Source organism: Vanellus vanellus, assembly GCF_965231255.1.
Source record: "Vanellus vanellus genome assembly, chromosome: 7".
Taxonomy (NCBI): Eukaryota; Metazoa; Chordata; class Aves; order Charadriiformes; family Charadriidae; genus Vanellus; species Vanellus vanellus.
Window position 1 is genome coordinate 36,747,898 of NC_138912.1, and position 15,359 is coordinate 36,763,256.

Below are 15,359 nucleotides of genomic sequence, written 5' to 3' on the forward strand. Positions count from 1 at the left end.
GTGGAGTAGAGGGGCAGAATCGCCTCTTTTGACCTGCTGGCCACACTTCTTTTGATGCAGCCCAATCTGCGGTTTTTTAGTAGTTAGAGCATTGTAATGCTGTAAATAGCTAGGATAGCTTCCTGTACATCAGTGGAGGTAACATTCAAGAATATTTTCTCTATCAAAGGATGCATATCTGGAAAAAAGAAATCCATCTAAAAATCTCTGCATGCTTAGAAGTAGTCTCTTTGTAAATTTGGAAGTGAAAACTGATTTATTACATTGCTGTGATTGAATAAAACCTTGCATTTATGTATATACTTAACATTCAGCATTTGTATGTCAGAGCAATGAAATGACTGGAACAATTGCTTAATATTGATTATGTGCTTGTATGTTGGGCAAATGTCTGTCGCTTTACAGTATGGAAGCAGGTCTTGGAATTCACCAGGAATGCAAATCCTGAATAGATTAATATTTTTTTTTCCTAGCATTGAATGCCACCTATATGCAGATGTTTTGTAAGAAAATGCTGAAAGCGTACTTTGCAAAATATTAGTAAGATGCTATGAGTAAGCCTGTGAGTATAGTCACTTCAAATATCCTGAAGCATAGGAATTCAGACCTCCTAAAGATCCCAACCTTGAAAATGAGACTTCTTTTCCATGACAAACTGCATGGTATACTCTTTAATGAAATTCAATTTAGGCATTCTGAAAATAATATTTTGTTAAGTGCTACATTGCCTCTTAACTTAAAGACAAAGTGAAATGGACACTGCACCCACTACTCATTCTGCTATATTGGATCCCAGAAAAGTCACAACTTAGGGCCAGAAGTGGCTGGAGGGACAGTTAGCCCATTTGGGTTTTTTGGAGGCATTTATTGGGGAATAGTTCTACGAGTATGTATTTATCTTTAATCATCTGGTGTTACTTCAGCTTCAGATTACGCTTGCCTAGTGTTGATATTTTCTTTCTGTGGATTGTGTGTGGTGTGTTTGCAAGTAATTCCAGATCTAAGCAGCATGGAAAATTACAACCTGTGTAAGGTATCTCATTATGTAGACCAGAACTTAAAATTGTCTTTCAGTCAAGTTCTGCCAAATATAAAATTTATTATTGGCAGTGGAACTAAGTAGTGTCAATCAATGATCCATCAACAAACTTTTCCTCATTTATTTTAAAAAAAACAAAGTTCTGCCAAGTTCTTGCAGAACATTATCGAATCATTATAACTGCTGAAAACTATACCTTGGAATTTTTGTCAGATAGCCCACTCATACAAATAACTTGTATACCTGATACTCTCTTTACTTAGATTTGGTAGCTCTTTGTTTTAATATACTTGCAACAAAGGGCTATATATAAATAGGAAATAGTTGCAAGTGTTAACACTCAATTCATGTACTTGAATTGGGGCATTTGGAAGGTGAATTAGAGTTCAGAGTTACCCAGTGACCTATATACAGCCTTCCCAGAGAGAAGATGTGGGTGTGATTGACAGGACAGACAGAGTTTGCTGTCTGTTAGTCTGTCTCTGTCTGTAGTTAGTGGTACATATCGGAAGCCTAAAGTAAAGAATTCTGTTATTTTGCGAACAGAGTGATAGGACATGCTGGGCTTTCTTCAATCTAGGTCAGTTTGACAATTGAATTTAGGGTTGTTGATTTTAGCTTACAACCAATTCTGGTGATAAAAATGGGAAAACTAATGGTAAGAACACAAAAATAAATTACTACGTGTGATTCTAGCATCCCTCTGGTCATCTCCTGCATTCCCATCTAGTCCGGAAGCTGCTTTGGCTACCTACTTAGTTCAGAATACACTATGATTTCTTACAGATCACTGGTGGTAATGATGGAGGAGTCATTTACATCTTAACCATGACATATTTTCTCTGTAAAATGTACTATGTGCAAATAATACATCTAACGGGGGTGACAGCTTTCATCTAAATGACTGTTTTCTGATAATGTGGTAATAAACAGAATGAGAATGGTTTGCACTGCCTTACAAACCTCAAACATCCGTAACTTCATTTACTATTTTTCTCTTGTATTTTGTTTATTTGAATTGTTTCAATGGTCACAGCTTACAGTCTACAGAGTGTACTTGCCATCTTGCACCTTGTTAGTGTTGGTAAGATTTCTTCCCTTTCTTCTTCTTCTGACACAAAATCTTCATTTATAAAACCTAAAGTTCCTCTAGACTAAAAAGGTTAAAATAAGTCCCTTATACACTGGTATTTGCGAATGCTGCCAGCTCTGTCACCACTACTTATGGCATAAGTGACACCTTTTCATTTTTTCCCTTCAGTTGTTGGTGAATCACTTTTGCCACAAGTATAAAAGGAACATTGCACAGTGTGCTGAGAGTAAGGGAGAACCAGAATCTATTTAAATTATTTAAAGCAGACATAGACATGAGTTCAGCAGAGCACTTAAATGAGTTTAACGATAAGCACGGAGTTTACCGTATACTTAAAAGAATATATTATCTAATGAGTTGCCAACAACAATTTCTTTGCTCTGTCTCTGCCAGAATGTCAGAAGAGCATTCTTGTATTTTTCTGGGTGTGCATGTTTTGATGATCAACTGTGTTATTTGTATGTGACAGAGAATAAATGAGGCTGTCATTTTTGTTAGCAGTGGGGGGAAAATAGTCTTGGAAATGTCTTCTGTAGATACAAGTTAGCATAGTCCATATTAACTTACAAAAATTGAGGATTACCATGGGAGATTTGATTTGCTGAACATCTTTCCTGGCTAGCAAAATCATGCCCTGAATTTAGCAGAGCTGCTTTTTGGTAGAAAAGCTGAAAATAAGAATGAATGTTCCCTGTTTGCTTTGCAGTAGAATGAAGACACTTGGTAATTCTACAGTGTAAACCAACATGCTTATCTGAAAGAAGCAAAAGTAATTTCTGCCTATGAATTGAGTTTTTTAAGAACATTTAAGTCAATAAATATACCATCCATTTTTCCTCAGATTCTTTTGTCATCTTTTAATGTCCTCCTGAGGGCCGCTGATTTATGTTACAATGGCAGCGTTAGGGTCCAGTGTTCCTTGTGGATGCGAAGCTAGACTGTAAATGAGCAACACGCAAATAAAAGCTTTATAGTCATTAATGGAGTTTGTGAAATGTAGGTATTTTTGTTTCTTTATTGGATTAGCTGCAAAGGATCACGTTCTTCATACCTGTGTGAATCCATTTAAATCACTGACGTGGGGTTTTACCATGGCTAGAACAAAACAGTTAATGAAGACTTTGCTAGTTCTGTTGCAGGTGTGTATATATATATATATATGGGTGTTTCATCCTGTGGGGCACGTTGCCCTTTTTGCTGGGGTTGAGGAAGGTGAGAGACCAGCTGCAGTTCTGTGATCATTGGTGCCATACAGTCTGTAGCAGGCATTCTGGAAGAAGGAGAGGAGGAGAAATCTATGCTCCCTGGGCAGCTACAATATAAAATTTATTATTGGCAGTGGAGCTAAGTAGTGTAAATCAATGATCCATCAACAAACTGATCCTCATTTATTTTAAAAAAAAAAAAATCCTCTGTTTTTCCAGTACCTTACTGTATTTCTGTAGGCACAGCTCATCACGTCATTGCTATCGGTTCAGGCCTTCGCAATAATGACAGTGTCTCTGACTGATTAGGCTGCATTCTGCACCATGCCCACAGCTTGCTACACAAGTACTGCATGCTTAAACTGGTGCTTCAGATAATAACAATTGGGAGAAAAGATAAACCCCACAGGGCTGTAAAGGAAGGATTTTTGTTACTGTTCTTTATATTGTGAAAATGCAGAAACATTACAAGTTCCCTGGAGTAACCTGTGAGCTCCCAGACAGTGGTTTGTGCACCATACCTGTGTTACAGCATACAGTACAGAAACACTGTGTATATGTGGTCAAAAGGAACATACAGTTGGGGTTCCCTTCCCTGACCCTCACACTTAACACGCTTACTCAGGGTATAACAGGCCAATAAACCGACACAGTTTGTCTCAGCTGTAAAGGAAAAGCAGCATTGCTGGTGTTCATAATGATACGCAATGATGATGCAGCAGCGCCTCGGAGTCCCAAAGGGCACCCGCTGCTTTCCATCTGCAAAGGGAAGATGAGTATAGGAAACTTGATTCCGTCTTTCAAGTTGAGAAAGGCCGTTTGACTGCTTTGCTGAAACTTGAATTTAAAACATCTGTTCTTACAACATAGTGGAAAAGGCTACATCATGGCTACATGTGAAGTTCAAGAGGACAAAGGCAGATCAAAGAGTCTCAGAATAATGCATTGGGAGCTGTGTGGCTACAGATGTTTCTTTGGAGATGTGTGGAGGGAATTACGTTGAGTTCATGGGTGCATTTTAAGTTAAAATAAATAAATAAAAGTTTTACGAATATGCAAGATTTACCATGACATCACTCAACCCAGAATAGGTCATGGTTTTGATCACCAAGCACACTGGAAACCTAAACAAACCACTTGGCCAACTTTTTGTTTGGCTTTTGAGCATCCTGGATGATTTAGCTGCATGTTCTGGAAAAAGTATTGAGAGTAGCGGGACAGGCAGCTTCACTGTGTAAATGGGCTTTAACAGAGCCCATGATTTTCTCATGTTTGGGTTTAATTTTGGCCAGTTTACAGCACAGTATTGGTGCCAATGGAAAATGCTGCTTTTAACTTCTCTTTAAGTTTCTTAATGGAATATTTTGCAGAGATTTGAATATTAGACTGGCTTTTCAAATGGAGGTTTCCCATTTGGTGTATTACTCTAGCTGTCAATTGCTAGCTTATCTCTAGGGCCTATTATAGCTGCTTTCCTCATAACATTAACTCTGCAGTTATCCACTTGCCATTGTGTCCTTCCTTTTATATGAAAATATATTAGAGGGGGAAACTGACCTTGAAACTTAACATATATTAAATTTGCTGTCATGGTATTTACCTATAGGTGCAGCGGTCTTCGGGTTTTTAACATAATTTTTAACATACACGAATTTCTTAATTTTGTGTATTCTGAGTATTTCGTATATTTTGCGTGTTGGAGTTGACTATACTTTCAACATAGTTCTGTCAGTATACTAACCAGTGCTTTAGTTTTCTTGTCCTAAAGAGGGTGTTGGCTTTGTGATAGTGACAAATACTCATCTTTGCTTAAAATAGGCTTTCCTTCAGCCAGTATGAGCTTTGACGTTTGTCTCTGTTTGTATGCTCTCTCCCCTGGGCCAAGCATTGTGAAAACAGAGCTAATCTACCTTTGCCCATTTGTAAACCAGATGAAAGATGACTGATACAATTGTAAGGCTAAATCTTTTTGTGCAAAAGAATAAATCTAATAAATGCCCAAGATCAGTTTTCCATGAAAGTGTCTGCTGAAATGCATGGAAATGTAAAACTGTAAATTGTATGAGGGTCTCAGTTTTCAAAATAAGCAAGACTGTGGATTGAATCTTCAAGATTTGGACATTTTTCAGACTAGTGCATGGGTCCAGACACAGGTTGGACAGAATATTTTAAAAGACAAGTGAGAATCACGCAGTTTCTGATGAGAACAATTGGGAGCCGGGCCCCTCCATGCTTATTTTATTACTGCTTTTGTTTTTAATTTAGAAGGGGAGGATGTGCTAGGCTTTCTAAGAACATGAGTCATATGTAATTGTGCTCTCTGTATGTCCTACCCTCTTTCACCCTTCCTGAATAACTTGGAATCTGCTGGAAAATTTCAACCAGATTTCACTGAACTTTGTAGAAAATTAGTTGTCTTTGGAGTTTTTTAACCTCTTGTTCCAAGTTTTGAAGTTTCACTGTAGAGTGGGGGAGACAGATCCAGGTTAGCTCCTCCGTTGAGGTGGTGGCGGTGGCAGCAGGGTCCTCACAGCCGCGGCCCGAGGTTAATCCACATGCAGCTACCGGCCTGGTAGCCGGGAGGCACGGAGCTTCAGCCGGGCCCAGCTTGTGCAGGCTGGCGCCCAGCGGAGGTGGCGGCGGGACACAAATGGGGACAGGGGTGACGGTGCTGGGGTTGGGCGTGCGGGAGCGCGGGGACGGAGAAGTCCGTAGGGAACCAGGCGTCATTCGCTGCTCATGGAACAACTTGTTGTTTTTTCTAAATCTTCCTCGTAGTCCAAAGGCTGCCCAGTAGAGGTGAGTACGCATGGAGCAAAGCACATCGGTAAACGCTACTCATCAGCTTCTAATTGCCCCTTCACTTTGCCGCCTTAAGAGCCCTTTTCTCGATCCTTTCAAAATGCCACCTGAAAAGCTCTTCTCCTTTGTCTGTGCCCCTCAAACTCTCTCCTTTTGCTGCTCTGCAACTGTCAAGCTTTGCATATAGCTGTTTATAAAGCCCTCTAACCACCACCTTATTGATGTAGGATTTTTAGTTTGTGATTCTGTAATTTTATTGTTCTGGAAATAATTGTGTGATGCCTTTATGTGAAAGCTGTGCTGTAAAATAAAAAAATGTTTGTTTTTTTTTCCCCCCTAAATAACAATATTATTCTTCTCCCTTGGAATGTTAGGCATGGCGATGAGATTCGGGGAAATTGGATTAACTGTTTACGATAGGCATCACATTCAGCCTACACAATGATGGAATGATAACGTTTCCATTTAGGGAGTATCATCTCACCCTTGGATGGCACTCAGATTCCTGTATGTGTGTAGTCAGTAACTCCCTGTGAAGTAGCAGCTTGACTAAGCCATGATATTAATGCATGGCTTTCTGGCAATGCAGTGAAAAACAGTAGCCTCTTATGAATGTAATCAATAAAACTAGAAACGGTGTGACTCTGTACATGTGCTCATACGTGTAGAACTGCCGCCATCCCCTGGAAAGCACAGAATGAAACCAGCAAGCGTACTGCTGGCTTTAGTGCTGCTTTTAAGGTGAAGGGTTAACAGGTAATAGCTGGAACTCCAGAAGTACTGCAAAGGTTCAGCAGTGATTTGGAAAAATTATCATAAGAAAACTGTTGTAGTGAGATTAAATATTTATCCACATTTCTGATGTGCCCTTATCAAACTGGATCTAACTAGCATTCTCCTCTCAGCTCCTGTATCTCACAACACACAACTTAATAAGAAAAAGTAGGTCTAAGAGAAACCAAACGTTTGCTGGGTCTCGTGCCTTCGTTACAGCAGGCAGTTGGAGCTGGGGAGGGGTGTTAATTTAAGACAGTGTGTATAAAGAGAGAGAGAGGGAGGGAGTTAGAGCTGAGAATTGCTGAAAACGTAGTGCAGTATGAGTAACTGTTTGTGGGGGCTTTTTCCATTTGCCAGCCAAAACAGAAAACAAAACCAGTTCCATGTCACAGAAACTTCTGGTTCAATCCAAAAATAATATTTTCTTTTTTTATATTTCTTAGTCCTTAAAAATAAATCTGAACATCAAATATATATTAAAAACCCAAAAATCTGAATGCTTAGGAATTTGCAGTGTATTTAGAGCTCAGATTATTTAGCAAGGTTGGCATATATTTGTGGATAGTGTAAGTTGAGCCAAGGTTTCATTTTTCCTGTCCAAGATAGGTGCCTTGATCTTATTCTTCGAGTACCAATGATTTTTCTGCATCATCATAAATCGAACAAAATATTTGTCAGATGTTTGCATTTGACAGACCTGTAGCATTGAAGCTGTAGAATATGAGAAAACAGGGAAGTTTAGGATGACTGCTTAAATATTTAAATAACTCTTGCATTTTATGTATGTGGCTGTATTTGTAAATGTTTTGTTCTTGCCAGGTCTGTACGTTAACGAAGGAAGATAACCGGAGAGTGGGGGTGATTCCAAGTGATGAACAGCTCCATGTGTTACCTCTCTACAAAATTTCACAAACAGACGAATTCGGCACTGAAGAGGGACTGGAAGCCAAGATAAAAGCCGGAGCCATACAGGTGCTCACAGCTTTTCCCAGAGAAGTACGAATGTTAGCTGAGCCTCTTAGAGCTACAAAGAAAAAGAAACCAGACACAAGGAGGACCCCGACTGAAAAGCAGCCATTAATAGATAAAAAATACTCAACACCAGTAAAGCTGAAAACCGAAGCCCCAGAAAATCTTGGCAACACTTTGCATTGTTTAGGTGAGTGGGTCTCATTAAATTCTGCCAGTCTCTTCTGATACTGTGTTGTCTCTTACCATCTGAGGGGAAGGGAAAGCTTCTTAATTCTTGATTTTTTTATAAAATACTTGCATATTCTGCATTTTGGGGGTAATGAGCAAGTCATTGTAGTCTCTTGGCACAGGAAAAATACAGGTGATCGCCCAAAAGTAAGTTTGGCGATATGTGAGCACCAGTGAAATATTTCCGAGTTCTCTTATTCTGATAAATAATGGCAGTAGCATCATCTTGAAATACTGTTTTAGGAATGTTTATCTAAAAAACCAGCATGAATTTCTGTCATTTGAAAGTACAAGAACTGTGTTATCTACTTCCTGTGAAAGACAATGGCTTTCTCCAGAATCTGAGTTGATGATAATTTCCTGTCAAGGGCATGGATACTGCTGCAAAGCAAGAGATTTGGAAGGAAAAAAAAAAAAAAGCGAGGTTTTATCAAATACAACAGTGCTTCTCAAATTGTTCCTTGAAATGATATTACCGGGGCCAGGTGAAAGGTATGCCGTGTTGGTTTTGGTACCGTAGGGTACTATGGCCAGAGCCTTCTGCTGCAGTACGGGGTTGTGCAACACAGAACGGTGCTGCGACTGAGCTGGTTGGAGGAGTGTCTGTACCTGGGGGTGCTGTGGTACCGAGGGTCAGATTCTGGACCGGTGCTTGACAGGATACAACTGTTCTATGGGACTTCACAGTAATGAGAAGTAGGAATGAAGGAAGAGGAGGGGAAGCCATGGACTTAGATTCTGTGATTAGAGGGGGAAAAATAGATAAAAGAAATTAAAGCATAGCCTATCTAACTTTTAGGAGAAGGGGAAATAAGTCAACCTGCTATAATTTTTAATTTTATTTCATGAGAGAAGTCCAGATATATGTAGTAGATTTAAGATACAGTTAAATGTATTTAGAAGAACATCTGCAGTTTGGGCGGATAAAACTTAGAAGAATCCATTTGACACATTTTTGTAATTTGCACTCGGCACCCTGCTTTGTCTCGCTTAGAGGAGTCAGGGCAACCAGTAAACTCTGCACGTAGCAAGAGGGAATAAGAGCAAGAAAAGCAGGATTATTGACACCCCTAGGAAATTGGACATTCAGTTAACCTACATGCAAGTTGGGGAGACACAGTCCAGGCTTTGAAACAAATATAAAAGGTCTCCTCAGGCTGAGGACAACGTCCCACAATAGCTCCGAAGCAATGATTAATAACTTCCATCGTGCTGGGGGAAGCATTAGAGGACTCTGGTTTGGGAAGGAATTCTGAAATTGTCTGACCTCACTAGACAGTTGTTTTGAAACACTGAAATAGAGTTACGAACTGCCTACCTGTACCTGACATTGTAGTTACAAGTAGGCACGGCTTTGATATCGGAAAACCATGCCTTTAACAAATGGTGCAATATCCAGAGTTCTGCCATATGTTTTGGGGAGACAGAACTTTATTCTTTGAACATGCAAAAATAATAAAATAACTGTGTAAACAAGCCAACTTACATAAATTGTTTGGACGAGGTATTCTGGTAAAGTAATTTAAAAGGGCTGCTGATAAAAATAAGTCAGGGAGTGAGGAAGAAATACTTTTATGAGTGAGAAAGTTGCTCAGAGATGGAAAAACGAGAATGTGAATAGAAATATTTAGTTTCTATCGTAAAAGTGCAGCTTTTGTCATGGAAATTTTGACAGTGGAATCCCTCAAACTAGCTGTCAACACTGTAATCCCCAAATCTGCCGGTGGCACGTGTTGCTAAGGTTGGCCACATGAACAGGTTCCAAGAGGCTTCGCTAACTGGGCCGCAGTGGCAGAGGAACTTCAGGTGTGCAGAGGGCAAGGTGGTGGGCTCAGCGTGAGATAAGTAACTTGAAGCATTTATGCACATCACCTACGTGTTTATTCTAGTCCTACAGGATGATGGCTGGGTAGAGCCCTCAGCACGCCGCTGCTGCCCCGCCCCTAGCCCACAGTAAAATGCAAAGGTCTGGAAATTGCGGATTTAGAATACTGCAGTATTGCACTTGTACACACAGGTTTTTTTAGTTATAGGGGATCAGTCATTGATTGGTTCTTTCCATTCTGCCAGTGGCAGGTACCATTTTAGTCCTGAGGAATGGAAAATTTTAGTCTAGCTGAGATTGTTAGGTTTAATATGAAAACAAAATCAAAGTGCCTGTGCAACGGAGGAGTTGAAACTGGACTATCCGGTAGTCACTCCTGATGGTAAACCAGAGGAAATGATTATTTAAATCAGAGTCCCTTAATATTCATAGTGGTATTCAAGTCTGGTCCATTTAAACATAAAACAAAAGACAAAGGATTGAAATAGTAAAAAAAAAACAAAACAAAACAAAACAAAAAACGCAAACAAACAACCCAGAGAAACATACTAGGGGAAGAAAAGAAATACTGCCTACCTAGTTTTAGGTAAGCAGTGAATAAAGTACTGCTAAAGGTATGTTAAGCCAGTCATACTATTAAATTTTCTCCTGATGTAGGAACAAAAGAATACTTAGTTATACTTCAACTGTAAAGAGGTACTGATAAATGGTGTACGCAATGTTACGGTACTTGATTTCCTAATGAGGACAAGAGTTTAGAATATTGGTTTGGCTTTCTCAATATTAAAAAGAATATGGAGGATGTGCAGTTAGATGAGATGGGATAACCGTGGTGTATATACTGTCAGTCCCGTTTTCGGCCATGGGAGGCTGTTGCTCTTTGGAGTCGCCTGGGGGGATCACAAAGGAGTCACAAGGGCGGCTGTGTCATGTTGCCCATCATGTAGATGTAGTATGCTCTCTCGAAAGAGACCTGACTGTCCTTTCAGAGCCATTGCAGTGTCCCCTGGCTGGAAAGTCTGGAAGGTTTGCGAGACTCCTCTAACTTGACCACACAGAGAACTGGAAATTAAAAAGGGGTAGGAGAGGACTTGTCCTCTTTACTGCCTTTACCCGGCAGCAAAGATAGTGATGAGAAGGACCTTCTGAGTGGTGAAGGCAGATTAAGCTGGCTTGGTGGAGCATGCATATGTGAAGACTTGGTTTGAATCTCAACTGTGCCAAGTCCTTTGTGGAAACGCTGTGTATCAAATAGAGTGCACTTGCTGTGCACCTCTTGCCAACAGCAAGCAGCACAACTGTTAATTTTTACATTAGTGCTAAAGCTGAGAGCCTTTGAAATCCTAAATTATTACAAAATACGTATTAAAGATAGAGACCTTACATCCTTTCTTTTTTAGTCCTGTCATTTAACCACATTATTCTGGACAAAAACTTCATAGATGGAAAGGTTATTTTTGTCTCCATAAATAGTAGCAATTCTTGGCCCATATGGGATAGAGCAGGAGCTGAACCACCGACTTAGAGACAGGTTTCTTAGCTGGCCACAGCAGAGCAGAGCAGCAGCCACTTCAGCCAACAGCTCCCAGCAGAGGTGCTCCAGAGTCTGTTTGAACAGGAGGTGTTCCTAGGGAGCGATTCCACCTTATCTGAACCATGACTGGTTTCCCTCTACCCATATATTTGAATTAACTTCTCCTAATCTCTGCTACTTGGCCCCGCAGAGCAAGGAGCTTCTGGCAAGAAATGGGGAATTTGCTGGAGCGACGGCCGTTCTAAGAGTGCTGTGGGTTGTTAAAACTTATTTTCAGAGAACATAGGTTTCTCTTCAGAGATGATGGACATTGCAATTCTCAAATGATGTGTTTCAGATCTTTGATCCTGGAGGGGTGTTCTTAATTAAATGCTTTGAGTTTGATTTCATAGAAAAGGTTTTTGAAGAGTTGATGCGGTTTCCTTATGTCCTTCCACAGCTTCAGTATTTGCATACTAACTATTGTGTCCATAATTTATCCCACTTTGCCTTTTTTGCATTCCTATCGAAAGAATGCTTTTTAATCCATCACTATTTATAAATTATTAGAAGACAGAATAGAAGAAAGAATAGTTCTTCTATATTCGGTAAAGCAATTAAACATTCTGTGTATTTACGGAACAAAGAAGCAGCACTGACAGAGACAGTCTTTTATGAGACCATGCGAGAGCTCTCTGTGGGGTGCCAGTTTGCCAGCAAAACACATGTAAAGCAATTTCAGGGCATGATGTAAAGTCCGTCAAAGCTGATGGAATTCTTTCCCATTACTCCAGTGGACTCTGGATTGAACTTAACTGTGATGAGGATGAGTCATTTTTGAGGAGTCTTTTCCACAAACAAGCACAACTGCAGGGTGCCAGGACTAGAAATTGATTAGGGAGCTGACATAAATTGAACAAGTATGTTTCCACAAAGACCTGAAATAATTGATGTGCAGGAATTAGATGGAAGACAGCCAAATCACGTGATGCAGCTTTGTAAGGATGAAATTACCTGGAGTATGTTGCCAGATACTTTTTTTGTTTGTTTGTTTGAAGAAGATTTCTGAGTAGTTACCTGCTAATGCACAAATCATTGTAATTCAGTAATAATATGGGGTTAAGGCAGCTAAGAATTTCAATTGTTTCACAGGCTTAATTTTGGACAGACTAAACTTCATCAGTTATGTGAAAACTTTTCCGTAGTGCTTCCTGGTAGCCCAGACAGTGCTGAAGGCAATCAGCCGCTGGGAAGCACTTGTGTAGAACTGGGCTGTGTGAGTCGCCACTGAGTGGTTATTTCATTTTATCTGTTTATTTTATTCATCCCTCTGTGAAATACCTTTCTATTTTATATACCAGCAGTCTGACTGGAAAAGGTTAAGGCATTACTTCAGCAAGGTTGTGATGTATGTACTTAACGGTCATAGAGACATTCCTTAAAAGCTAAAAATAACCATTTTGAAAAATCTGTAGGCATCGTGTATATCTTCCATGTTAAAAGTATGAAAGTATTATTAAAGAATATTACAAAAAGGTCTATTTTACTAACTCAGCAAGGAAAAGTACTTACACTTTGGTGTGCATTTTTTTTAGGGAACAAAACAGATGCTTTAAAGCCTGGAATAAAAACGGAGACTTCTGATCACCTCTATGCCATGAAACATACTTCCAACACTACTAAAAATTGCTCTTTATTAAAACAGTATACGGCTTCCTCCCCTTTTAAGGTGGATAGTTTACATCCTTATTCATCTTTAGCACATAAGCCTGGCATAACGGCAGTGGCTAATATTCAACAAGATTTTTCAGTTCCCTACGGGTATTTTGAATGCAGTAGTAAGCAACCTCACGTGACACCTTATGTTAATTGTAAGAACTTTGATGTGTCGGTCAAAGATTATACTGGAATTTTGCTGAATGATAAGATGAATGGTGTTCCACCGATTCTTCCAGAGGTCACTGCTCCAGGCCCCCCAGCCCATAAAGACCCCCTGCCCACTATACTTGAACATCAGCCAGACAAACAGAATTGTCAGCTTCAGTTAGACAATTCTCCTTCTTCACAGATGATCAGCTCTTGTGATTTGTCAGTACCGCTAAGCTCTCCGGCAAAGGATGCAGTCGGAAACGAAGCTGACTGTTCCCATGGATGCCCAATGGAAAAGGGCAGCTCCCATCGAGAACAGATGTGTGATTTTGACTGTGTTGACGAGAAGCCAAACAGTGCACTGGGACAACCGACTGACTCTGAAGAAAAAGCTGAGGAAATGTGGTCAGACAGCGAGCACAATTTTTTGGATGATGACATTGGCGGGGTTGCTGTGGCACCTTCTCATGGTTCTATCTTAATTGAATGTGCAAGACGTGAACTCCATGCTACCACACCTATTAAAAAACCCAACCGCAATCATCCCACGAGAATTTCTTTAGTTTTCTACCAACACAAAAATTTAAATGAGCCAAAACATGGTTTAGCCATGTGGGAAGCAAAGATGGCTGAGAGAGCAAAAGAAAAAGAAAAAGAAGCGGAAAGATTAGGAACGGAGAATACTGAACTAAACTCTAGCGGCAGGAAAACAAAGCAAACAAGTGAAAACAGAGATATTTTTTATGAAGACAATGAGTTCAACCAAATCCCATCACGCAGAGCATTAACAGTAACTAAGGATAACGTAATAACAGTATCTTCTTATGCCCTTACACGAGTTGCAGGGCCTTACAACCATTGGGCATAGGTTTTAGTCTCAAATGCCTCCTCTTGGTGCAGTGTTACACAGTGTTTCTTTAAGGTGCTGTTAAAGAACAAGTCTCGTGTCGTTTACTATTTGCTCATCTCAACCATTTTAAGGCTGAGGTAAAAAAAAGGGGGGGGGATTTCTTCTTAAACTGTGACTTTAACATTTGGTGGTGCTCAAGCACATTTTAAGCAAAAAAAAAAAAAAGTTGTATAGTTTTAATACATTCTAAAAAAGATTTTGTTTAGGTTATTAACCTTGATTGAATCATTCAGTTTATTACCTTTAGGAATTTATATTTTGGTGCTTTAAATCAAGTCTGTTTACTACAAAAATCATTTATAGGGATTTTAACAGGTTCACATTTTATGGTGTTAAATCAAGTTATACAGTAATAGCTCTACACAGCTCTTGGTGCTTAACCACATCAAACAGTTAAAAATAAATAAGCTGAATTATTACTTCATGGTGCCATTGCTTTAACAACTTCCAACCATTGCTATATAGTCCAAACTACAGATAAATCTTTTAGAAAACCAATGAATTTTTTTCTCTAGATTTGTCATTATGTATGAAATGAAGTTATTGGTAATGATGGCTGGAAGTTGTTTTTAAGCTGTAAATATATATTTTAAAAGCACTTTCTATTTTTAAAATTAACTTGAAATAGTATAGTATAAGGATCATATTGTCTAAGGTTTGTGCATACTCTACAGAAGAAATCATTTTATTCTTGCTGTGTAGAGTTCCGTATTGTTACAGCTGCAGTATGTATGCTAATAGCATATGTGATTGTTTTTAGACTTGCCCTTTTTCATCGAAGATTTTATGTTGCATATAAACAACAGTTATAAACTACAGAAACATTTTATTATTTTCAAGAGAGTGTACAAACATGAAATTAGGAGACGTCTTGTCAATATGTGTGTTGCTATTGGGAGTTAGGACCATTCTTTTGTTTTTTTTTAAAGGCAGCGTTTGTTATGATTTCTTTGAGCAATAAGTGCATAAGTCTCATTCGTTTGGAGCATTCTAAGTTAACATGACAACCAAATGTTCCTAATGCCTCAGGGGTAGGATTGTTTTGGGACAAAAAAAAAATACCCCCTAGAGTTGCCTTATTCTATTCTGAAAATTAATTTGGGGAAAATACAAAGGAAGTGTTGGA

At 39.3% G+C, this 15,359-nt stretch overlaps 1 protein-coding gene across 1 annotated transcript in view; it reads left to right on the plus strand.

Annotated features, from left to right (window-relative positions):
• The window catches only part of TET1 (tet methylcytosine dioxygenase 1), a gene marked incomplete at its 5' end in the record, with an annotated part of 63,110 nt that extends 48,717 nt beyond the window's left edge, over positions 1-14,393 (plus strand). The window contains 3 exons of the mRNA XM_082486319.1: positions 6,116-6,136; positions 7,736-8,075; positions 13,050-14,393. Coding sequence (XP_082342445.1) covers positions 6,116-6,136; positions 7,736-8,075; positions 13,050-14,191 — 1,503 coding nt within the window. The 3' untranslated portion in view covers positions 14,192-14,393. The remainder of the gene's footprint in view (positions 1-6,115; positions 6,137-7,735; positions 8,076-13,049) is intronic.
• Positions 14,394-15,359: the final 966 nt, after the last annotated feature.